Source organism: Nomascus leucogenys, chromosome 5, assembly GCF_006542625.1.
Source record: "Nomascus leucogenys isolate Asia chromosome 5, Asia_NLE_v1, whole genome shotgun sequence".
Taxonomy (NCBI): domain Eukaryota; kingdom Metazoa; phylum Chordata; class Mammalia; order Primates; family Hylobatidae; genus Nomascus; species Nomascus leucogenys.
The window spans coordinates 22,086,938-22,111,444 of record NC_044385.1 but is presented as its reverse complement, the minus strand read 5'-3'; the positions used below and the strand labels follow the sequence as shown (position 1 = coordinate 22,111,444).

The following is a 24,507-nucleotide window of genomic DNA, read 5'->3' as shown; positions in this document are numbered from 1 at the left end:
TGCAGCGGCTATTCACAGGCGTGATCATGGCTCACCACAGCCTCGAACTCCTGGGCTCAAGCAATCCTCTTGCCTCAGGCCTCCTGAATAGCGGGTACTATAGGCGAGCACCACTGTGCCCAGCTTGTTAATTTTTTATATCCAGGAAATTTTACATGTTAGGAATCTTATTTTTAATGTTTAAGATAATTTGGCCTTTTCAAGGAACAGTGAAGATTTTAATTTGTTAAAATGTTAGGAATTGCTTAAAGTATATGAAAGACATGTTGGTCAGTCAGATAAACTAAAGTTCCTTAAAAAAGGAAATTGAAATTATACAGTGTTAACTGGGTGTGGTGGCATGCACCTGTAGTCCCAGCTACTCAGGAGGCTGAGGCAGGAGGATTGCTTGAGCCCAGGAATTCAAGGCTGCAGTGAGCTACGAGGACACCACTGCACTGGGTGACAGATCAAGACCCCATCTCTTAAAAAAAGAGAGAGAGGCTGGGCACGGTGGCGCACGCCTGTAATCCCAGCACTTTGGGAGGCTGAGGCAGGTGGATCACGAGGTCAGGAGATTGAGACCATCCTAGCTAACACGCTGAAACCCCGTCTCTACTAAAAATACAAAAAATTAGCCGGGCGTGGTGGCGGGCGTCTGTAGTCCCAGCTACTCTGGAGGCTGAGGCAGGAGAATGGTGTGAACCCGGGAGGCGGAGCTTGCAGTGAGTTGAGATCACACCACTGCACTCCAGCCTGGGCGACAGAGCGAGACTCTGTCTTAAAAAAAAAAAAAAAAGAGAGAGAGAGCCGGGCGCGGTGGCTCACGCCTGTAATCCTAGCACTGTGGGAGGCCAAGGCTGGTGGATCCCAAGGTCAAGAGATCGAGACCATCCTGGCCAACATGGTGAAACCCCGCCTCTACTAAAAATACAAAAATTAGCTGGGCGTGGTGGCATGTGCCTGTAGGCCCAGCTACTTGGGAGGCTGAGGCAAAAGAATTGCTTGAACCAGGGAGGTGGAGGTTGCAGTGAGCCGAGATCACGCCACTGCACTCTAGCCTGGCGACAGAGCAAGACTCCATCTCAATAAAAAAAGGGAGAAAGGAAGGATGGATGGAAACCTCGACTTGGAGGTGCCAGGGCAGGAAACATCCTTGTTCTGATGCAAGCAGGCCAGGCCCGAGGGAGAATGAGCCAGAGAAAAGCTAAGTCAAATCCCAGTGGTGTGTGTCCTGGAACTAGAGCCCTTCCTGGAGCTCAGCCAAGAACACTAAAAAAAAAAAAAATCTGGAATGATTTTTTGGATCAAATTTGGACTCCTCTTGAGTGTTGCTGTATTCTTTGCAGGATTTTGATATCTTCTGTTATGAGCCTAACAAGAGGACCCAAGCCACTTAATCCCAGCCAAACTGCTGTATGCAATTACCATAGGTTCCTGTTTGGATTCCTGGCACGAAATTGCCTGGCTTCCTTCAGTTTGACTTGGATCCCTGTGTTGTCCCAGCTCTTCAGTGTCCATCCAGCAGAAATTAATGGGGCGCCTGCTGTACCCAGGCATTCTGCTGGGGCTGAGGACACATAGAGAGGACAGGGTCCCTCCTTCACAGCTCATAGGCTCTTCAGGGGCAATTACAGCACATGGTGGTGTTCTGAAGGAGGAGGCTCTGGGAGCTTCATGAGCCCCACAATCTTCCTTTGAATGTGAGGGAAGGCTTCCTGGAGGAGGTGGCATCTAAGCTGAAATGAGTGGGACTTTGCCAGGTGTGTGGGGAAGATGGTCCAAGAAAGGGGAACAGCATGTTCAAAGGCCCAGAGGCAGGAGGCAGTAAAGGGCCCTTTCCATCCTGGCAGCTGCCAGCCTTACCCCACTGGACCCTTTCAGGGTTCCTCATGCAACTGGGTTTGTTTTAGAGACAGGGTCTCACTCTGGCACCCAGGCTGGAGTGCAGTGGTGTGATCACAGATCACTGCAGCTCACCTCCTGGCTCTGATCCTCCCACCTGCCAGTAGCTGGAACAGGATGCACCACACTGGCTTTTTTTTTTTTTTCTTGAGATGGAGTCTCGCTCTGTCGCCCAGGCTGGAGTGCAGTGGCACGATCTTGGCTCACTGCAAGCTCCGCCTCCCGGGTTCACGCCATTCTCCTGCCTCAGCCTCCTGAGTAGCTGGAACTACAGGCGCCCACAGCCATGCCCAGCTAATTTTTTGTATTTTTAGTAGAGACGGGGTTTCACCATGTTAGCCAGGATGGTCTTGATCGCCTGACCTCGTGATCCACCTGCCTCAGCCTCCCAAAGTGCTGGGATTACAGGTGTGAGCCACTGCGCCCGGCTTTTTTTTTTTTTTTTTACATTTTTAGTAGAGACAAGGTCTCACCATGTCACCCAGGCTGATCGCAAACTCCTGGGCTCAAGCAATTCTCCCACCTTGGCCTCCCAAAGTATCAGGATTACAGGCGTGAGCCACGACACCCGGCTGACATTGGGTTTTTATGGTACAAACGCTCCCTCAGGTACAACGGCTCCAAAGGAGCCAGTTTCCAGCATTGAATTCATCGTGGACTTACCCATGTGTGGTTCTGGCACCCTGCCCGGGGCTGGAGGCCTGTTCTTGGCCTTGGTCCTTGCGGTTTGGAGTCCCTCCGCTGGGCCTGGGTTCCTGCATTCTCTGCCCATCCCCAACAGTGCTGAACGGGCAGCCTCTGGTCTGTGGGCCCAGCAAACCTTCAATATCTCCCTGAATCTTGTCCTGGGCCCCCAGGCTGGGGTTGGTCCAAGTCCTCCTTCCTCTTCTTTCTGACAGTGGACCTTTTCAGGGTCCTCTCTGTCGCTGCACTGACCCCTGCACTGCTGGCTGCTCACAGCCCAGCCTCCAACCCCCACCCCAGTGTTCTGTCCTCATCCACACTGGCCTCGCTGTTCAGCCTCCCTGTCCCTGCCACTTCTCTCCTCATTCTATCCTGAGCTTCCAGATCTATCCCACATCTTGGGCCTCCCACCGCAGGCGACCAGGCGCTGTCCTCAGAGTCTGAGAGCTTACAAGGGCATCAGAGACCTCTGGGTAAGCCCAACCCCATCACATCCAGGGAGAAGGGAACTGCCTGAGGCACCAGGTCTCCACCTGCCTGTCCCTTTTTCCTTTACCCTTGGCCCTGGCACCCAGTATCCCACCCCCTCTCCTCATCCCCTCCAAGCCCAGCACCGCCATCCTGAGCCCTCCTCAGCTCTGGGATGCTAACCCAGCAGCCCTGTCATGGAGCGTCCTGTAGATGCCACGGACCTCTAGGGAAAGTCAGAACAGTATTTCCTCCCACAAAGGGAAACAGGGACCCATGAGGCAAACTATGAGCTATGGGCTTTTTAAAAATGTCTTGCTGGGTGTGGTGGCTCACACCTGTAATCTCAGCACTTTGGGAGGCCAAGGCAGCCAGATCACCTGACGACTGGAGTTCTAGACCAACCTGGCCAACCTGGTGAAACCCTGTCTCTACTAAAAATAGGAAAATTAGCCGGGTGTAGTGGTGCACACCTGTAGTCCCAGCTACTCAGGATGCTGAGGCAGGAGAATAGCTTGAACCAGGGAGACAGAGATTGCATGGAGCTGAGATCGTGCCATTGCACCCCAGCCTTGGCAAAAGAGCGAAACTCCATCTCAAAAAAAAAAAAAAAAATTGTCTTGACCAGGCTTGGTGGCTCATGCCTGTAATCCCAACACTTTGGGAGGCTGAGGCAGGAGGAAGCCAGGGATTTGAGGCTGGCCTGGGCAACTTAGCGTGACTCTAGCTCCATTTTTAAAAAGTCTTAATTTTTTAAATTCAAATATTTAGGCCAGGCGCGGTGGCTCACACCTGTCATCCCAGCACTTTGGGAGGCTGAGGCCGGCGGATCATGAGATCAGGAGATCGAGACCATCCTGGCTAACACAGTGAAACCCTGTCTCTACTAAAAATACAAAAAATTAGCTGGGTGTGGTGGTGGGCGCCTGTAGTCCCAGCTACTCGAGAAGCTGGGGCAGGAGAATGGCGTGAACCTGGGAGGCGGAGCTTGCAGTGAGCCGAGATAGCACCACTGCACTCCAGCCTGGGCAAAAGAGCAAGACTCCGTCTCAAAAAAAAAAAAAAAAAAATTCAAATATTTAAAACGGAAAAAGCACAGAAGGGAATATAGTGAGAAGCAGCTCCTTCTTGCCCCTGTGCTGGCCAGAGGCAGCTGTGTTTTACTCGTGCGTCCTGGGAGAGCCTGTGCATCCACAAGCATGGATGTGTATTTTTTCTCTAATTTAAAACTCAAATGACAATGTGGTAGAATTTGAATTAAGAAGAATCTCACATCATGCAGTATGTTCCAAGGGAGACAAGATCACCTACTAAAATAAACTTTAGAATAGGAGTAAATGTGGCAACATAGAAGGACACCCAGGATACATTGTTAAGTAAAAACAAAAAAAGATTCTAAAATAGAATGTATGTATGGTTCTCTTTTTGTTAAAAGTTATGTTTTCTAAGTCTTTTTAAAAAGCTTGAACTGTCACAGCCAAGAAGGGTCTAAAGAGACATGACAGCTCAGTGGCGTGTGAGTCCCGGCTGGGATCCTGGAACAGAAAATGGACATTAGGGGAAAAACTAAGGAAACCTGGCTAATATTTTGTTGTGTGAAGATACCAGTATTATCCAGGTTTTAAAAAGGAGAAAATCCTGGCCGGGTGTGGTGGCTCACACCAGTAATCCCAACACTTTGAGAGGCCAAGATGGGAGGATGGCTTGAGTCCAGGAGTTTGAGACCAGCCTGGGCAACATAGCGAGACCCCTTCTCTACAAAAAAAATAACAAAAATAGGCTAGACATGGTGTTGCCCACCTGTAGTCCCAGCTACTTGAGAGGCTGAGGTGGGAGGATTGCTTGAGCCTGGGAGGTTGAGGCTGCAGTGAGCCGTGATTGTGCCACTGCACTTCCGCCTGGGCAACACAGTGAGACCTCATCTCTAAAAGAAGAAAAAAAAAAAAAAGGAAATCCTGCAACGTGTGACAACCTGAATAAACTCTGAGGAAATAATGCTAAGTGAAATAAGCCAGGGACAGGACAAATACCCCATGATTCCACCTATAGGAGGAATCTGAAATAGTCAAACTCAGCAGAAGCAGAGAGTGGAAGGGTGGTTGTCAGGGGCTGGGGAATAGGGGAAATGGCGTTGCTGATCGTTGCTGTGTAAAGTTTGAGTCCTGCCAGCCGAATACATCCTAGAGATGGGCTGTACAGCAGAGCACCGTCAGTGTTGGGCACTTACAAATCTGTTAAAAGGGTAGGACCCATATTAAGTGTTCTCGCCATATAATAAAAAGTGTAAACACTAAGGAAATCAGACTATGGACTTTATAGTTAATAATATCTCAGTCTGGTTCATTAATTGTAATAAATGTACCATGCTAACATAAAATATTAATAATGGAGGAAACCCGGTGGGTGTGAGGTATATGGGAGTTTTCTGGACACTCTGCAGTTTTTCAGCAATCTAAAACTGTTCCAAAATAAAGTTTAGACAGACAACACCATATTTTCTTTAGAGAGTGGGATTACATGTGAGTCTTCCCCCTTTGGCTTATCTGTGTTTTCTAAGTTTTCTACAGTAAACATGTATTATTTGTATAATATATTAACAAGAGAACATTAGCTAGGCCATGCTGACTTCACCAGCCCTGGTGGCAGAGGGTTCCAGGCATGGCAGCCGCCCTCACTGTGAATGCCGTAAGGCCCCAGGTGCTGTCCAGGGCACTGGCCTGGGAAGGGGCTGCCTTCTTTTGATATGCAGAGGCCCCAAGTCAGTCCAGAGGAGACCAGAATCCGTTCACCTGCCCTTGGCTATGATGATGTTTCCATCATTGCACTTAAAAAAAAAAAAAAACTTCCACTTTATTTTATTTTAATTTTTTGAGATGGAGTCTTGCTCTGTTGCCCAGGCTGGAGTGTGGTGGTGTGATCTCGGCTCAGTGCAACCTCTGCTTCCCAAGTTCAAGCGATTCTCCTGCCTCAGCCTCCCGAGTAGCTGGAATTGCAGGCGCCTGCCACCATGCCCGGGTAATTTTTTTGTATTTTTAGTAGAGACAGGGTTTCACCATGTTGGCCAGGCTGGTCTCAAGCTCCTGACCTTAGGTGATCCACCCGCCTCAGCCTCCCAAAGTGCTGGGATTACAGGCGTGAGCCACCACACCAGGCCCAAAAATCCTCCACTTTAAAGAAAATGTCATTTGGTAATCAGAAAAAGGTAACATTTTGTCAATTGTATGAAAAAAGTTATGCATTTAATACCTGTTCATTGTAGAAAAATTGGAAAGTACAGAAAACTCAAAGAGAAATTAAAAGCACTGGAATCTACTGCTCAGGGAGATCTGCTTTTTACATTCTTGGAGTTTATCCTCCCAGACTTTTAAAATTCACCAATACATGGTATAACTACGGTATAAGCATAGATGACTTTTTACAAAAACTGGGTCACACAATGGATATGACTTGATCATTTGCTTTTACCTCCCAGCAACATCTTCTGATCTATTTTCTATGTTAAATAAATATACATCTACCCTGTCAGTTTAGATGACTGTATTGGACTCCAGTATACTGTCAAACTATACTTGATTAATCCTATATTGTTGGATGCGTGGGGCTTTCTCCCTACCCTCCAGATTTTAAATTATTGAACAAGTATTGACGGAGGCCTGCTGTGAGCCAGGAGCTGTCCTGAGCCCTGGAAACCCAGCAGTGGCTGTACAGACCTGGCCCAGCTGTCAGGGGGCACCTCTAAGGAAACCGGGAGGCAATAATCGTAGCTCCCTTGCAGGGAGGTTGTGAAGGCTGAGTGAGGACATCTGTGCACCTGGAGCGCAGTGTGAGTGTGAAACCAGTGTCAGCCATTATTACTGTCAATACCATGGTGGGGGGCGGGGGCACTAAGGGTGGCAGGACTCAATATCCAGGCTCTGGGGGGTGCTGGAGCCTGACCGCGCAGGGTCTTCTCTCTTCCTCCACCCTGACTGTGCTCTGTCCCCCCAGGGCTGGACATCCACTTCATCCACGTGAAGCCCCCCCAGCTGCCCGCAGGCCGCACCCCGAAGCCCTTGCTGATGGTACACGGCTGGCCTGGCTCTTTCTACGAGTTTTATAAGATCATCCCACTCCTGACTGACCCCAAGAACCATGGCCTGAGCGATGAGCACGTTTTTGAAGTCATCTGCCCTTCCATCCCTGGCTATGGCTTCTCAGAGTCATCCTCCAAGAAGGGTACGGGGCTGCTAGAGGCTCCATAACTGCCCCGTCCTCGCCAAGGGTGGGCCAGGTGTTCCCACCAGGCTCTCCTTCCGGGGGCGTTAAGCAGGGAGTTGGCCCGAGGAAGCTGGGAAAGGAGGGGCCTGAGAGGCCGGCCCCAGACACACCGCCCTCCAGGGCTGGAGATGCCATCCCTATATTTGGGCTCCAGGATTCCTTCTTGCCTCTGTGAGCTTTTCTCACCTCCACGTGGGGGTGGGCGGGCTTGAGAAATTTCACAGAACACTCAGAGGGCCCAATGACTCCTGTGACTGCCTGTGACTTCATGCCTTTCCCCATCACCGCCAGGGTTCAACTCGTTGGCCACCGCCAGGATCTTTTACAAGCTGATGCTGCGGCTGGGCTTCCAGGAATTCTACATTCAAGGAGGGGACTGGGGGTCCCTGATCTGCACTAATATGGCCCAGCTGGTACCCAGGTGAGGTCACTGTCGGGGTGGTGTGTGTGTGTGTGTGTGTCCTCTAAGATGTGGACCTCTGTGCAAGGTGGGCCAAGGCCCCCCCAGGGGAGAGGAGGGAGTGTGACCTGTCACTCAGCAGTGCCTGAGGCCCGTTGACTTGGATTCTCCTGTCTGTAACCCAGGGTTGCAGCTCTGGGCCAGGTTCCCAGGCAGTGAAGGCCTGTGATAGGAGGGGAAGGTCAGGCATTAGACCTCTCCGCTGGACCAAGCTCTGGGACAGCCCTGAGCAGAACTCCCCAGAAACTGTATTTTTCCCCTGCAACCTCCCTCCTCCAACTCCCCTGGTCTCCCCAGTGGGGCTGGTGCTGAAAGAGGCTGGCTCTGTGCTCGCTCCTCAGCCCTGAGGCCTGTTCCTCCGCCATCTCTCCTCTCCCTCTCTCCTTGACACCAGCCCAGCCTCACCCCGGCCCCTCTCTCTGCCTTCAGCCACGTGAAAGGCCTGCACTTGAACATGGCTTTGATTTTAAACAACTTCTCCACCCTGACCCTCTTCCTGGGACGGCGTTTTGGGAGGTTTCTTGGCCTCACTGAGAGGGATGTGGAGCTGCTGTACCCCATCAAGGAGAAGGTCTTCTACAGCCTGATGAGGGAGAGCGGCTACATGCACATCCAGTGCACCAAGCCCGACACTGTGGGTGAGTGTGCTCAGGGGTCCTCGCCCACTGCCGGCTCCACTGGGGTGGGGAGACACCCGCGGGGTAACCTCCCCACCCCACCCCAACGCTGCCCACAGAAGGAAGCCTCTTGTAAGGACCTCCCAGCTCTTTAGATCTTTAAACTGCATTTTCCCATAGAATCAAGAGGATGGACCCTCAGCAGATTCCCAGGCCAATTTAGCAACTCTGTTTAGCCGAGTCAGTATTCATAGGGGCTTTCACCCCTGATCTCCCACCCCTGAGTCTGTATCCTACACTGAGAAGCAGAGGGATGGAGGGGGTGAGGGAGGAGGAATCCTGGGAGTGGGCAGCTCTGGGGCTGCAGGGGAGAGGGGAGAGGGTGCCCTGGGGCCTTGGGGAAGAGGTTCCCAGGCAGTGAGGGAGGGCCCAGCAACCACGTCGGCCACCAGGGTCCTGTTAAAGGACAATACTTTTTCAAAAAGGTAAATTTATAAAGGAACCAGTAAAATTTTGAAAAGAAACAATTCAAAGACAAGAACACTGAAATTAATTTGCTAACAGACACAAAATTTGTCAACATCCACAGAGTAGTATCAATTGAATCTCCATGGGACAAAATTCATTTGCCTCTATGAATGAGAGTCATTCGCATTACCCTCAGTTCTCTACAATTCACAGAACTGTAAAATAGCTCAATGACAAGGAAAGATGGGACCCCTGTAGCATCACGTCAGTCCGGAAGGTCTGCTAGGTAACTCCCTAGATCTTGTCCAGAAGACACCCAGGAATTGTCTTGCCCATTTTGAAGTTATTCATAGTTTTCATGGCAATCCCATGCCCACACACACGAGGCAGCTCATAATCATAATATTGGCACTTTATAAAATCAGCATTTTTCTCTGATTATAAAGTACATGTTCATTGTCAAAAAGCTTAAAAATGCAAAAAGTACAAAACATTAAAGACAATCTGATATAACCTCTTCTCCCTCCCCACATCCCCTCTCCTTCAAAAGAACTTGTGAACATTTTGGTGAGAATTTTCACAAGTGAAGTACGTCCATATCACCAACACGGCCCCAACACTCCAGATGCCCCTCGGGGTTCTCTCCCAGGTACCACGCTCTGACCTCTGACTGAGGTGGTTTTGGTTGTGCCTGTTTAAGTCCTTCTATAAATAGAATCACAGAGTATGTACCCTTGAGTCTGGCTTCTTTTGCTCAATATTATGTTTGTGAGATTGATCTATGCCGTTGTTCCAGTTTTCCCCCCCCCCCTCCCCGAGACCAAGTCTCACTCTGTTGCCCAGGCTAGAGTGCAGTGGTGCGATCTCGGCTCACTGCAACCTCCGCCTCCCGGGTTCCAGCAATTCTCCTGCCTCAGCCTCCCAAGTAGCTGGGATTATAGGCACCCGCCACCATGCCCAGCTAATGTTTTGTATTTTTAGTAGAGACAGGGGTTTTACCGTGTTGGCCAGGCTGGTCTTGAACTCCTGACCTCAGGTGATCCACCCACCTCGGCCTCCTAAAGTGCTGGGATTACAGGTGTGAGCCACCACACCCGGCCTGTCCCAGCCTTTTTGTTTTTTGTTTTTTGAAACGGAGTCTTGCTCTGTTGCCCAGGCTAGAGTGCAGTGGCACGATCTCGGCTCACTGCAACCTCCACCTCCCGGGTTCAAGCAATTCTCCTGCCTCAGCCTCCCAAGTAGCTGGGATTACAGGCATGCACCACCATGCCCGGCTAATTTTTTTGTATTTTTAATAGAGATGGGGTTTCACCATGTTAGCCAGGATAGTCTTGAACTCCTTACCTCAGGTGATCCACCTGCCTCAGCCTCCCAAAGGGCTGGGATTACAGGCATGAGCCAATGCCCCCAGCCTGTTCCAGCCATTTTTAATGACTGCAGTATTTTGCCTTATGAGTATATCAATATTTATTTGTAACTGATCCCCTATTTTAGACTTTTTTAGGTGGCTTCTCATTTTTCAGGAATCAGAGCACATGGACTGAAAAACCCCGCCTTTTTAAAAACAGCACTTCTCATTGGGACCCCACCAAATGCAGAGGCACAGGCCCTTCAGTTTGAAGGAAGCTGAGCAGGCAGTGTGCGAGGCCCCGGGAGAGAGTGGGAAGGTATCGTCCCTGTTTATCAGATGAGGATGCTGACGCAGAGTTAAGGAAGCGAGGCATGTGAGCACCCAGGAGTTAAGGCAGGCCTGTGCTCGAACGTGGCTTCCTGCCCATATCCCTGCCCTCTGCGGCCAGTGCCACACATCACACCTGAAGCTCCAGCTCTCTGGCCCCCAGGCCTGAGTCTCTCCCTTGCTCCCCGCTCCCTGCTAGGCTCTGCTCTGAATGACTCTCCTGTGGGTCTGGCTGCCTATATTCTAGAGAAGTTTTCCACCTGGACCAATACAGAATTCCGATACCTGGAGGATGGAGGCCTGGAAAGGTGAGGCCCTGGTTTGTCCCTGCAGTCATGACCCTGGTCCCAGCAGCCAACCTCCTCACCCTCTTCATCCCCTTGTCTGGTTGCTCTGCATGGGGCACTCAGCAAATTCTATTGTTGGCTTTCTTATGAATCCTCAACCCGTGACCAACGTAGCTGCATTTTTTGGGTGAGGCGGCCTGGTGAGTTGTTCCCAGCCTCACAGTGCATGGTCAGGACTAGGATGCAGGCTCACCTGCTTGTGCTCCTTTTGCTGAACAAGCCCCTCTAGGGATTAGGGAGCCCACAGGGCAGCAGGCACCACGTTATTGTCAAGAGCATCTGGGCTTTTCCTCCTGATTCCCTGGAGAGCCTGGCATCAGGTCACATGACTGCGTGTTCCAGGAGTGTGGTCGCAGAAAGACAGGAGGCTGTTACGTCTCTCAGAGCCTTAGAGGCTGTATCCTCTACATGCCTGACTCCCAGCTCTGTGGCCTGACTCAGGCTTTACCAAGGTCAGCTGTGACCCACCCTTTCCAGGGCCCATCCCTTTATTCCTTCAGTGACACACAGAGGACCAGATAGTGCTGGGGATGGGAAAGACAGTAAAATGAGACTGAATCCTGCCTTGGGGGTAGGGACTCTGTCTTGGCCATGCTCTAGCCCCATCACCTAGAACAATGCCGGGTGAACAGTGGGAGAGCCCAGCACATAGATGTTGAATGAATGCGCAAAGGACTGTGAGAGTCCAGTGGGAGGAGGATTCTCTTTGTCTAAGTGGCAGAGAGGGGAAATGACCAGGAGAATGTAGCTGATTTGGGCCTTGGAGGATGAGTAGGAGTTTGCTGGATGGAGGAGAGAAATTTAGGCAAAGAGAAAAGCAATAAAAATGCAAGGAAAGGGTGCTTGGAAAGGGTGGCTTGTCCAGAGGCTGAAGCAGGTACAGTGGGGCCAGATCACAAGCAAACTCATTCCTGCAGGCAGGTCCTCGCCTCCTCCAAGAGCCCCAGCAGGGCCTTCGTCTGGGATCTGTTTCCCCTGCCCTACATTCAGCAGGACACAGGGGTCGATGGAGCTCCTGCAGGACCACCTTGGCAAGGGGTCTGGCCTGCTCCTTGCACACGGATACCTGGAGCCAGATGTGAGGCCCCACCAGACTATCCCACTAGGCCACTCCTGCAGCTCTGGCCCCGGGTTACAGGGAGCAGCAAAGCCCTGAGCAGGAGGCAGACAGGATCGGATCTGTGTTCCAGAAAGAATAGGAACACACTAGGGTGGAAATGGTGGTCGTGGTCGTTTTCAAGCTGCGGGCAGAGCCAAAAGGGAGATGGAAGCACTTGGCCAACTTGCAGAAATCCAGTTCACAGAGGTGACGTGTGTACTGGAACTAGTTTTCATTGACCAATTTTCATTTTGCCACCAAAATCACATTGAAAAGGCTGTTCCCTTTATCTCTGTCCCTGCTCCCTGCTGCTGTTGCTAGAAATTCAGGGTTTGAGTGAGGAAGGTAGGGTTGGGAGCGCCTGCTCTGGGGAGAGTGGAAGGTCAGGTGGGGGCTGTGGAGTGTCCATCCTGGACCCAAGCTGCCTAGGTTTGGATTCTCCACTTAATAAGTAAAATGGAGATAATAGTACCTATGTCCCATAGGCTGTTGAGAGGAAAACATGAATTAAAAGAAGGTAAGGAGCTTAGAACATGCTGCCTGCTATGTGGTCACCACAGTAGCTGGTGCCCTGAGCAGTTTCACGGTGCAGGGGTTGAGGGGAGGGAGGAGAGGTCAGTGGCAGGAGAGAGGGGACAGGTGTGTAGAGGCAAGGTGGGTGGGGGGACGACCTTGGGGTGATAAGAGACACTTCAACTAAATCCATGCACTCCAGTCTGGTGCCCTGGGTGCAGCCTGCCTGTGACACGAGGATGCCACACACCTTGCATGAGGTCTGAGGAGGGAAGCCGCATGGGCAAGGCCTGGCATTTGTAGGACTTTCTGGCTGCCCTTTGTCACACAACTACATCTGGCACTGAGTTGGGCTTTGTGTTCTGCGTTCCCAGGAAGTTCTCCCTGGACGACCTGCTGACCAACGTCATGCTCTACTGGACAACAGGAACCATCGTCTCCTCCCAGCGCTTCTACAAGGAGAACCTGGGACAGGGCTGGATGACCCAGAAGCATGAGCGGTGAGCCTCGCTGAGCCCCAGCGGCCCTTGGATGGGAACACTAAAGGTTGAGGTGTTTGGAGAAAGCCCTGATGGAGGGACCACATGCCTGGCTCCCGGGCAGCCTCAGTACCGCTCCCCAGTCTAGGATGCTGGTCTGGAGTGGCACTGATGGTTCTGGGATTTCCAAGTCTCACATGGAGACCCTCAAAGGTGGGGATGTAGAGGCTGTCCCATGCCCCTGCCTGGGTGGCCCTCCCAGAAAAGAGAGGGCCCTTAGTGAGGGGAGGGCGGTTGAGACCCTGGATTTGTGCTTTTCTTTATGGCTCCTTGTGGGTGGGCCAGCTGATCTCACCCCCAGGTGCTTGAACCCCCTGTTGTGCAGGACAGAGGGGCACAGGGCCACAGCCTCACCCTTCTGTTGGCTCTTTCGCTTCCAGGATGAAGGTCTACGTGCCCACTGGCTTCTCTGCCTTCCCTTCTGAGCTACTGCATGCGCCTGAAAAGTGGGTGAGGTTCAAGTACCCAAAGCTCATCTCCTATTCCTACATGGTTCGTGGGGGCCACTTTGCGGCCTTGGAGGAGCCGGAGCTGCTCGCCCAGGACATCCGCAAGTTCCTGTCCCTGCTGGAGCGGCAGTGACCCACCCCTCTCCCCCAGCCTGCCACCTCCCCCACAAGTGCCCTCCAGGCTTTTCTTGGGGAAAATAACCCTTTTCTGAGGAATGAGTTTGCCTCCGTCCCCTGCCCATGCTGGGAGCCCACGCTCATCCCCTCACCCCTCCAAGCTCACTCCCCAACCCCCAACTCCATGTGGTAAGCAACATGGCCTTGGTGATAAATGACTTGACTTCTAACAGCGGCTGGAACCCAGTGACATGAGCGTGCGCTGATCCCACATGGGGCCCCCTGTCCAAGCAGAGCTGGCCGGCCCCTCCTTGCTGGCAGAGGCATGGGAGGACTGCTGGGGATGAGGCCACTGGCCAGGGCTAGGCTGCACCAGACCAATGGCACCGCCCCCACCCCTCCCAGCGCAGGGGCAGCTTGGAGCAGAGGCAGCACTGGCCGCCACTGCGGGGGCAAGTCAGCGTCAAGAGGGTCCCTGAGCGAGAAGGCCCAGAAAGCCCAGGCCCACCAGGCCAGCAGACAGGCACAGGCAGGGCCTGCAGAGGTGCCAAGGCCCCGGCCCAGTTGTGCTGGAAGGAGCCTGGACCTGCTCTTCCGCACCCCCGTCCTGCCCCAACTGCACAGGCTTGTGCCTTGGTGCCCCCTGGAGGCAGCAGGGAGGAGGCTTCTCAGGGAGAAGTCTTGAGTTGCATGGATTCCCCAGAATCCCCAGGAGGGAGAAGAGGGACAGCCCCTCCTTCCTGCCAGAGCCACAGCTCAAGGGCAATGGGATGGCCCTGCACCCAGCCCAGGTACCCCTTCCTCTGTGCCGACCATGCTGTCCTTTGGCTCCAAGGAGGCCCTGAGCACTGCCCATCCCACACCTTGGAGGGAGCAGACGGAGGGTGGTGAGTACTGCACAGAGCCTGCCTGGAGATGCAGACTCATGCACTCAGCCCTGAAGAGGTGGGAGAGGCTGGATCTTAACTGTGGTCCAATGGGCATATTATGAGTGGTCCCTGTCCCTGCCTGCTATGGGGTAACCCTGACCCAGCCAGTGTCCCTGACAACATGATACAAAACCACAGAACTCTAGTGGGATACAGAGATGTGTGCACAGCTGGCAGGAGCACTGGCCACCTCCCAACCTGCTCCCCAAAGCTCACTCCTGGGTGCAGCCTGGAGGGGCTGCCGGGCTGGGGAGGGACTGGCCTTGGAGCGGGGAGCTGGACGCCAGCCGGACCTCAGACCTGGACTGCAGCGTCTCTTTGGTTATCGGTTGTGTGTGTGCTCAGAAGGGAGGAGGCCTTCCCCTTGTTACATCTCTCTCTCTCCATATATTCTCCCGGACTCATCAGTTTGGGGGGCAAAAAGTCCACCACATGGTCTTGGCGACAAACCACTGGGGATGTCACCCCAGCTGCAGAGCTGGAAGCTTGTGCCGGAGAGGAAACTGGGCGAGCAAGGGAGGGTCGAGGCCTGCCTGTGCTCCCCTCACCACTGCTGGGACCAGAAAAGATGGGCACCTGATGGCTCAGCTGGGCAGTCCCAACACATTCCCACTCAGCCAAGGGCCTGAGCCCCAGGCCATTCTGGTTGTGTCCTTTCAGAGCAGTGAGACCTAAAACAGATGGGAAGAAGTCATGAACTTGGGAGTCAGGCCGCTTCACCTGTCTTCTCACCCCACAGGCTCCCCTGAGCCTGGCCCAGCCAGCAGCTCACCCGGCCTCAGGCCTCCTGGGAGGCAGCAGCCACACTGCCCGTGGTACTCTGCACCAAGCACTGTCCAGGGATAGTCCCACTGATGTTGTGGATGGCACCATAGGTCTGCTGCTGCTGCGGAGACAGTGCTGTCCTCTCCGAGGCCAAGCCGTTCAGAATCCGAGGCACGTAGGGCTGTCAGCAAATGGATTCATGCTTGGCTTGGGGCAGGCATGAGATTCCACACTGCATCCCTCCCCTCCTGCCCTTCTCCCAACAGGACGTAGACAGTGGCCATAATGGACATAGGAAGAAATAGCAACATCAATTTAGGACATTAAGACCTAAAATATGCCACCTGTGGAATTTCCTAGCAGCCAGGGCAAAAGAGAAAGCAGTTACACAGTTCTCATGATCACAGAAGGAAGCACAGGAGAGCAGTTTCTCAGAGGAAACTAAACTTCCTGGCCCTGGATCCTAGGAGGATTTCTCACTTTGTAGAAGAAGCAAGTCTACCTATATGGGGGGCTTAGAACGCTGCCTGGGACCCTGGGATGCTCAACATATCTGTGTGAGTCTCATTTCTTCCCAATCCCAGGCTCCAGGCAAGAGCCCTGCCATACTCCTCCCGAGACCCTGGCTGTGAGGGCTTGACATCATCCACCTGTCCTGTGTGTTCCCTGCCTGGCCAGCATAGCCACAGGTGTGTCTCTGGGTAATGAGTCCTTCTGAGGCCCTCCCTCTTTTGGAACTTGTCCAAGGACAGACACCGATAAGAGAGCCTGACACCTGGGAGGCAGCCACCAGAAAGAACCCTGCAGATGAGGTCAGCTCTGTTCTGGCCCCGGCTGTCAGGAAGGCTGGTGGCCACAGCTCTGGAACCCTGGGACTCTGCTTTCCCTTCCCAGCCCCATCCTAGGAGCAGGACCCTGGAGGCTGCATGCAGAGAGAACTAGGAAGGCAGGGAGCCCTGTGTCTCTCTACCACGGGGTCTTCCTCTGAAGCAGGTGCAATGTTCATTTCTTGAATTCAAAGGGAAGTCTGTCTGACACCCTCTTGGAGCCTAGTGGAGGACCTCACACAGGCAGGTGCATCGCTGATGACAAACCTTTGTCAAACCCTAGTGCCTTACCATGTGCCTTCACTAAAGCCCCAAACTCACCAGGCATTAAATATGCAGAGAAGGAAAGAGAGCAGGGAACTGAAACCAAGGGGGATGGCCATGAATGGAGACAAGACTCTATCTCCTCAACAGTTTCAAATGTGCAGGTTAAAATACCCAGGGGGACCGGGATTCCTTCTCTGCCATTAATTCACAAACCTGCCTGCCATGTGATCTTAGCAAGACATGATCAAAGCACATTTACCGGGGCCCATCTGGTTGGGACTGTTACAACCAAAGCAAAAAGGGCGACAAGCTCGGAGGCTGAGGGGCACAGCTTACTGTGAACGGTGGGGGAATGTGGGCCTCTGCCTCACTTCCTTTGTCACTTGCAGGCTCTTCTGTCTGCAGATAACAGCAAAAACTTGCAATGATAAACAAAACTGATCTCTGTGAACGAACACCCTCCAAACACACAGACTATTAACACCCGGAATAATAGTACCAGCTGGCACCAAGCTCCCTGGCAGCCCGAGACAGGATGGGGTGGGGGAGTGCAGGGATGAGGGGAGGAAGGGAAGCTACACATAGCACCCAACCACCCACGCCTTTCCCACGGAGCAGCAGAATCTGGAGAAGGCTGCTGCTGTGTTGATATGGACAAGGGTGGGAGGGGTTGAGAGCAAGCCCATCCCACCATCTGTGCCTCCCAGGGCTTGACCGGGCAGTGGGGTCAGGGGCCTTTACTTTGTAGTTCAGAGGGCTGAGGTGCTTGAAGCATCCAAAGCAGGTGTGAGCCAGGCAGACCAGGATGGTGAGCAGCACCACCAGGAAGGTGAACAGAGTGGCGGGGGCCTTCATACCTGGGGATAGAGGGTGGCTAGCCTTGGGGTGGGTGGGGAGGGGCCACCACCTACCCTCACCCTGCTGAGGAAGGGGCCACACCTGGTGTGGAAACTACCCATGACTTCTCCCTCAGGCAGAAAATAAAGGTAAGGCCTGACCCCCCACCCCCACCCCTCAACTCCAGCAGCAAGGATGGTGTCTTCACAGCCAGGAGCACACAGCGGGACCCACGGAATGGCTGGCATCATCCCTGGTCGGATTTCAGGCACTGGGATGCCAAGTCAATGGCAATTCTCCAGCCTCCTTGCTGGTCCATTCCCTCCAGTCTCCAGTGCCCTGGGCTAGGTAGCATGGACCCTCCCACACCCCCAGTCTGAGTGAGGCAGACGTTGTCTTTCCCCCAGGAGTGTCAGTTTTCTCTCCTCCACGTCCCCACCTCTTCCATGCCAAGAGGTACAAGGAGCTGGGCCCAACCACCAGCCTCAAAGGGCAAATCTGGATCAGCTTCCCCATTTCCTCTGGTTCAGTCCCTGCACAGCTGATAAAGGCACTATCTTCCCTCCAGGGATGTATGGGACAATTGACCAGGCCTTCACAAGGGTTACACCTGCACTCGGGCTAGCTTAGGACCTAGGCCATCAACACCACGCCCAACCAGCCCCTCACCCTGGGTATAATGTTTTGATTGGACACCTAACCAGTCCTCATTCTGGGCACCACATTCTGACTAGATGCCAAGCTGATGCTGTGAAAGCAATGGGGGATCTGACTGGCTGGTGGGGATGCAGGGATGGGAGGCCAAGGGCTGGCCCCAGGTCAGAAGGGCTGCTCACCCAGGCGCAGGAAGGAAAAGAAGTAGAGCCAGAAGAGGCAGAGGATGGGGGCTGCCAAGGCTTGGTTCACAGCGGCAAAGTGGATCCCCTTCTCCAGCTTGGCTGGGAGGTAGATGAAGTAGAGGTTGTGCCGGTCCACCATGTGCTTGAGCAGGATGTAGATGAGGCCTGCAGGGGATGGGGCTGTGAGCTGGAGACCTCGCAGGGCCACGCAGACACCTCTGTCCTCTTCCTCTCAGGGGCGGCTATTTTGGCAAGGAGCCAGGGCTGGGGCTGCTGCTCTACTGCCTGAACACAAAATGAGGCATCCTGCACCTCTGGCTACTAGTTTTTTTTCTCTTTCTCTCTCCTACCTGCTTCCTCACTTATCTGTGACCCCAAGGTGTAGGGGATCGGTCAGGGTGGTGGGAGAAAATTTAAGATAAAGTTATAGGAAATAGACACAAACCTTCTTGGAAGGCCAAGAGGTTTGCATAGCTTCAGTAAAGGGTTTGGCTGAAGGCAACTGGATTCTCTTAAAAGCTTAGGGTGCAGATACATAGGAATGTGGGGGAGTTTACCTAACTAGCTTGTTTACTCATGTGGTCCTAAGACCAACCTTTGATCATCCACTGGTGCATGATTGCTCCCTATTCGGGGGGTCGGCAATGTTAATTACCCTCTAGTGGTATTTACTCAAGACCTTTGTCATTTAATCTGTACTAAATAAATGCAAACTTCACAGGGCATCGAGGACTATGCTGCAGACTCAGGCAGCAGAGTCCCTTAGCCACACTGACAGGCAAAATATCTGTCAGTGTATGTCTGTCTGTCTTTTTTTTTTTTTTGAGACAGAGTCTCACTCACTCTGTTGCCCAGGCTGGAGTGCAGTGGCACGATCTCGGCTCACTGCAAGCTCCGCCTCCCAGGTTCACGCCATTCTCCTGCCTCAGCCTCCTGAGTAGCTGGGACTACAGGTGCCCGCCACCACGCCCAGCTAATTTTTTGTATTTTTAGTAGAGACAGGGTTTCACCATGTTAGCCAGGATGTTCTCGATCTCCTGACCTCATAATCCGCCCGCCTCAGCCTCCCAAAGTGCTGGGATTACAGGCGTGAGCCACCACGCCCGGCAGTGTAGGTCTTTCATCTGTCACTGGGTCAGGGTCTGTAGGACGGACCCTGCACCAAGGGAGTCACAGTGTCTGTGATCCTGTCGCCACAGAACACTAACATTCCAGAATCCTCTTGGAAAGAGGCTGTTTCACAGTTGGATGCCTGGCCTCAATTCCTCCCCAGCCCTTCACATGCTGAGCCCCTGTATGTCAGTGCTCCCACACCCCTGGCCTTCTCCCACCCGGCTGATCCCCACCTTCATCACAGTCAACAGAGAATGAGGCCCGAGGGTCTTACCCCAGGGGTGGCACAGGAGCACACAGGGGACCAACAGAAAGTGGGTGCTGCCTTTTCTATTATGCCAGTTTTGTTTTTTTTTTTTTTTTTTGAGATGGAGTCTCACTCTTGTCATTCAGGCTGGAGTGCAGTGGTGCAATCTTGGCTCACTGCAACCTCTGCCTCCTGGGTTCAAGTGATTCTCCTACCTCAGCCTCCCGAGTAGCTGGGATTACAGGCGCCTGCCACCATGCCCAGTTAATTTTTGTATTTTTAGCAGAGACAGGGTTTCATCATATTGACCAGGTTGTTCTTGAACTCTTGACCTCAGGTGATGCACTGCCTAGGCCTCCCAAAGTGCTGGGATTACAGGCGTGAGCCATCGTACCCGGCCCCAGGTTCTTTTTTAAAAAATAAATTTTGTTTTGAAAGTGTAGATACTGTAGATTTTTAAAACTACACAAGAGAGTATACAGGGAAAACTAAAACAACTTCTCCCCCAAAACTCAGCTATCACTGCCAGCAGTCTCTTGGGTTTTCTGTTTCCTTCTAGAGCCTTTCATTCATCTGCCAGTTGCAGATGTTTTATTTCAGTGGCCAGAACCTTGGTCTTTAAACAGTCCTGAGTTCAAATCCTGGTTCTCCTGCTTACTAACAACATACGAAGTTGTTTCTGTGTGAAGGGGGGATAGAAACAGGAACTGCTCTGTGGGGTGAGGTGAGAAATGTGGTAACCCACGTGGAGGCAGGCATCTGCCGGAGTGAAAGCAGCAGGAGAGCTTTGATTGTGACTCTGGCACTGTCTTACTTGCTGCTAAAGAAAGTGAACGACGTGGTGAGTGGGCAGAGAACCTCAGACCAGAAGTACTGAGAGAGGTCCTAGCTGAGGGCCAGTGGGAGGAATTCATTTAAAAATGAATGAGGCCGGGTGCTGTGGCTCACGCCTGTAATCCCAGCACTTTGGGAGGCTGAGGCAGGTGGATCACCTGAGGTCAGGAGTTCAAGACCAGCCTGGCCAACATAGTAAAACCCCATTTCTACTAAAAATACAAAAAATTAGGCAGGCATGGTGGCGGGCACCTGTAATCCCTGCTACTCAGGAGGCTGAGGTGGGAGGATGGCTTGAGCCCAGGAGGTGGGGGTTGCACTGGGCCAAGATCATGCCACTCCAGCCTGGGCATCAGCATGAGACCCTGTCTCAAAACAAAAAAAGAAAGAAATGAGTGAAATTTGGTGTCACGTGAGTCTTTGGCAGCTTGTGGCTCTTGTGGCTGTGGTTTTGGGAATTCCACTGTGCCCTGGTGATAGCTGTCCCTGAGAGGTTTGGTGCAATCAGCCATCCATGTACCCTGGGACAGGCTCCAGGGCCACTCACCAAATGGCGCGATGATGGGACAAGTGATGCTGTAGGCCATGATGACAGTGAAGACACACAGCGTCCACGCATACATGGCTCCAAACTCGTACTGGAAGGCCTGGTTCTGGGAGGAGGAGGTGGTGAGGAGCTCATGGACTCGTTCCACCTCAAACACCCTTTTGTGCTAAGTGGTGACGGGAGAGCAGGGTGGAGGAGGACTTTGGAAATAGGAGATGTGTGGCTCCCCGCCTCCCAAGGTCCTTCCCTTCCCTCCCAGCCTGCCCTGCTTCACCCAGCGCACCCAGCCCTCCCGAGGCATGGTGATGCGTGTTTGCTAGTGCTCCCTTCGTTCCAATCCTGTCCACCCAACAGGCATGTGAGCCCCTGGAAGGAAGAGGTGGTCGGGGAAGAGGTGTAGAGTGACTCCTCGCGACTCCAGCCCTTCTAGCAGGGGATCCTGGGCCAGCTTAGTTTGTGCCTCTGTGAAATCAGGATACTAGCAGTGCCCAGCTCATAAGGGGGCTGAGAATGAAATGAAGGAATGCAGCACTTCTCCCACTTTCCTCACACAGTGCCCACCATGACACAGGAGAATAAAAGAGAACCCCCACCCTCCAGTTCAGGGAATCCTGGAATAAATGCCACAAGTCGAAAATGCCTGTGATGGCCGGGCGCGGTGGCTCATGCCTGTAATCCCAGCACTTTGGGAGGCCGAGGCGGGCGGATCACAAGGTCAGGAGATCGAGACCATCCTGGCTAACACAGTGAAACCCCGTCTCTACTAAAAATACAAAAAATTAGCCGGGCGAGGTGGCAGGCGCCTGTAGTCCCAGCCACGCGGGAGGCTGAGGCAGGAGAATGGCGTGAACCCCGGGGGGGCGGAGCCTGCAGTAAGCCGAGATCGCGCCACTGCACTCCAACCTGGGTGACAGAGCGAGACTCCGTCTCAAAAAAAAAAAAAAAAAAAAGAAAATGCCTGTGACATCTGGGGTTGGCTAAGAATTTATGCAAATGGGTGCCTACGGAAAAAGAGTCTGTTGGTTTGAGTTGTATGTATGTATGTGTGCAATCAAACCATTTCAAATGCCAAAGTCCCAAGCTCTCTCCTCCAGCCTGTGAGCTAGAGGGGAGGCTGGAGGAGGCCACGCCTGCCTGGGCCTGGGCCTTAGCACTTAGCCCAGTGCCTGCACTAGTGGGTAGTCAGGTAAATGCCACCCACTAGCGGGGGTAGTGGGGGTGAGACGCCCTCAGGTCAGTGAAGGGGGACATGGGAGGGAGTCAGAGGCACAGCCCTGGGCCCGGGGGATGGCACCTGCTTGACATTCCTGCGGTCGGCAGCCGTCTTGGCCATGATCATGCGGAAGGTATAGAGGATGAGGCCTGGCAGCCGCAGCAGCTCCATGCCGTTGCCGATGAAGGCCGAGGCGATGACATAGTTCACAAAGAAGGCGCCCTGGTCAGGCAGGAAGACGCACCTGGGGAAACCGGGGCCCAGGTCTGTGAGCTGAGAGCCGCTCTTGAAGGGAGAGCTGGGCAGGAGCAGAAAGCCCCTGGGAGGGCTGTATACTCTTCCCTTCATTCAGCACATATTTGGGAAACACATCTGTGTGCCAAGCACCTTTCTAGGCATTGAGAATAGAACAAAGCCCCTGCCCCCCTTCTCTTGAAGTTCACATTCTAGCTGGGGGCACAAGCAAGCAGACAAAAAATATTCCATCTGCCGGGGGCGGTGAGCGCTAGAGGGAAACAAAGCAGGGAGGGTTGCTATGTCATACAGGGGTTGGAGGAGCCCTTCTAACGAGGTGATATTCGTGCAGAGATGTGAAGAGGTGAAGGAGCAAGTCATCCCCAAACCTGGGAAGACAGGATTCCAGGGAAAGGGAACAACATATAAGATGCCTGAGGATGTCCTCGTCTGCTGCACATCCAGGGGCTGGACAGCAGTGGGCTGAGGGGAGGCAGAAGACAAGGCTGAAAGGGGCTGGGGGCCGGCCCAGGGCAAGGGATCTGTTCCGATGGGGTCAGGGAGACTACGCAGATGGCCACTGTGTCATCCCCATGTGGGACGAGGGCGGTTGTGATGGAGGTGGTGAGATATGGAGGGATTCTGGATCTACTTTAGACAGAGCGCTGTCAGGATTTTCTGATAGGCTGGGTATGGCATGGGAGGGATAGAAAGGAAACAAGGTGAACTTTGAGGTTTTTTCCAAAAGAAGTAGAAAAACCATATGGAATGGGGAAAGTTGTAGAGCAGCAGATTTGAGGGTAAAAGTTGAGAGTTTGGTTTTGGGCAGGTAACATCCGTGGTACCCAGTAAAACTCCAGCTGGAGTTTGAGGTGGGCAGTTGGGTTACCAGCCTGGAGGTGCAGGCTAGAGGCATAAATGTGGATGTTGTCCGCATAAGTTAATTCAGGAGCAGTCTCATGGCATGGAAGCTGTGGGTTCAGCTAAAGTCACCTAGAGAGGCAGTGTGGACCCAGAACTGGGGGCTGAGGCTTCAGGCAGCCAAAATCTAGAGTTGGGGAGATGGGAAAGAACCCACCAAGGAGGGTGACAAGAGGATGCCGCCGGATGAGACAGCCAAGGCCAAGCTTCGAGGAGGAAGGCTCGGATAAATGTGTCAGATGTTGCTGATAGATCATAAGATGAGGATTGAGCTGGTCACTGGATTTGTCAATCTGAAAGTCACTGTCAACCTAGACTATTGCTGGCTGTATGTATGTGTGTCTGTCATAGCTGCCAGCTCCCAACTCATCAGCTTACTCAGCAAGAACTCATTTAAAATAACTCGTCCCATCCTTACAGGTAAGCACATTCTTTTAGGAAAGTCAATGCCAAGCCTCTGGGCCTATATTAAGACCTAACGTATAGTCTGTAGGGGCTGGGGTTGAATCCCAGCTCTGTTCCTTAACCAGCTGGGTAAACTTGGGCAAGTTATTCAACATCTCCGAACCTCAGTCTCCTCATCTGTAAAATGGAGAATAATAGTATCTTCCTCATAGCTCGTTGTAAAGATACAGTGAGAAAAAGATGCATAAAGCATTTAGCATAGTGCCTTCTTAAACAATAGCTATTACTATTAAGTGGCATGGTATAAGTTTAAAATACTAACAAGGATACATCAGCAATAAGTTTAATTCTATTCTGGCAAAAATAATCCCCAGAGCCCAGAGGCATCCTGGTTGCCATGTTTAATTATTATTCTCCTTTCCCCACTCCCTGGCACCACTGAGACCCAGCAATTCCTTCTCCCCATGTGACTCTGTGCTCAGTAAGTTTCAAAGAATGAATGAGACAGCTGCTAATTGAGTTCTGGCCTAAAAAATTAATCCCATTTCTGCAAGCATAGCACAAAGCGGGTCAACTCCCACAGTGTCTACCAGAAACCTGGCAGGGTGGAGGTGAGGCCCCAAGCCCTGCTGTCTAGGGAGGAAGACGCCTGTTCAGAAGCATAGTCTACAACCGCCCCCACCCATCCCACTGCAGCCCCAGCCCCTGTGGGACTTTCACCCAGGGCCATGGCTCTAGAACTCAACTTGGCAATACTCACTCCAACCTGATGGAGGCCTCCGAGGAAGTTTTGTCAAAGAGCCACCGGAAGAAAAAATCTAGACTGAAAAACAAAGGAACCCCCTAAGAGTTTATTTCCAGCATTCCATATTGTCACTACACGTGCTTTCATTTTCTTTTGCTCTAAAAACAGGCCAAAACTCGAGATCGACTTTTGCTCTCAACGATG

At 52.6% G+C, this 24,507-nt stretch overlaps 2 protein-coding genes across 3 annotated transcripts in view; one reads left to right on the top strand and one right to left on the bottom strand.

Annotated features, from left to right (window-relative positions):
* The window catches only part of EPHX1 (epoxide hydrolase 1), a 36,174-nt gene extending 22,364 nt beyond the window's left edge, over positions 1-13,810 (top strand). The window contains exons 4-9 of the mRNA XM_030812807.1: positions 7,024-7,251; positions 7,585-7,714; positions 8,183-8,391; positions 10,716-10,824; positions 12,850-12,975; positions 13,395-13,810. Of these exons, the coding sequence (XP_030668667.1) occupies positions 7,024-7,251; positions 7,585-7,714; positions 8,183-8,391; positions 10,716-10,824; positions 12,850-12,975; positions 13,395-13,596 (1,004 nt within the window). The 3' untranslated portion in view covers positions 13,597-13,810. The remainder of the gene's footprint in view (positions 1-7,023; positions 7,252-7,584; positions 7,715-8,182; positions 8,392-10,715; positions 10,825-12,849; positions 12,976-13,394) is intronic.
* Positions 13,789-24,507, bottom strand: part of TMEM63A (transmembrane protein 63A) — a 37,246-nt gene continuing 26,527 nt past the window's right edge. Inside the window, exons 17-24 of one of the 2 annotated variants that reach the window (XM_030812806.1) lie at positions 24,319-24,381; positions 22,080-22,242; positions 20,786-20,891; positions 18,042-18,209; positions 17,110-17,225; positions 16,705-16,767; positions 15,282-15,455; positions 13,789-15,180 (exon numbers count right to left, since the gene is read on the bottom strand). In XM_030812806.1, coding sequence (XP_030668666.1) covers positions 15,288-15,455; positions 16,705-16,767; positions 17,110-17,225; positions 18,042-18,209; positions 20,786-20,891; positions 22,080-22,242; positions 24,319-24,381 — 847 coding nt within the window. In that variant the 3' untranslated portion in view covers positions 13,789-15,180; positions 15,282-15,287. Of the gene's footprint in view, positions 15,181-15,281; positions 15,456-16,704; positions 17,226-18,041; positions 18,210-20,785; positions 20,892-22,079; positions 22,243-24,318; positions 24,382-24,507 lie in introns of those variants that run through there. The other variant, XM_030812805.1, reaches the window with a different exon arrangement.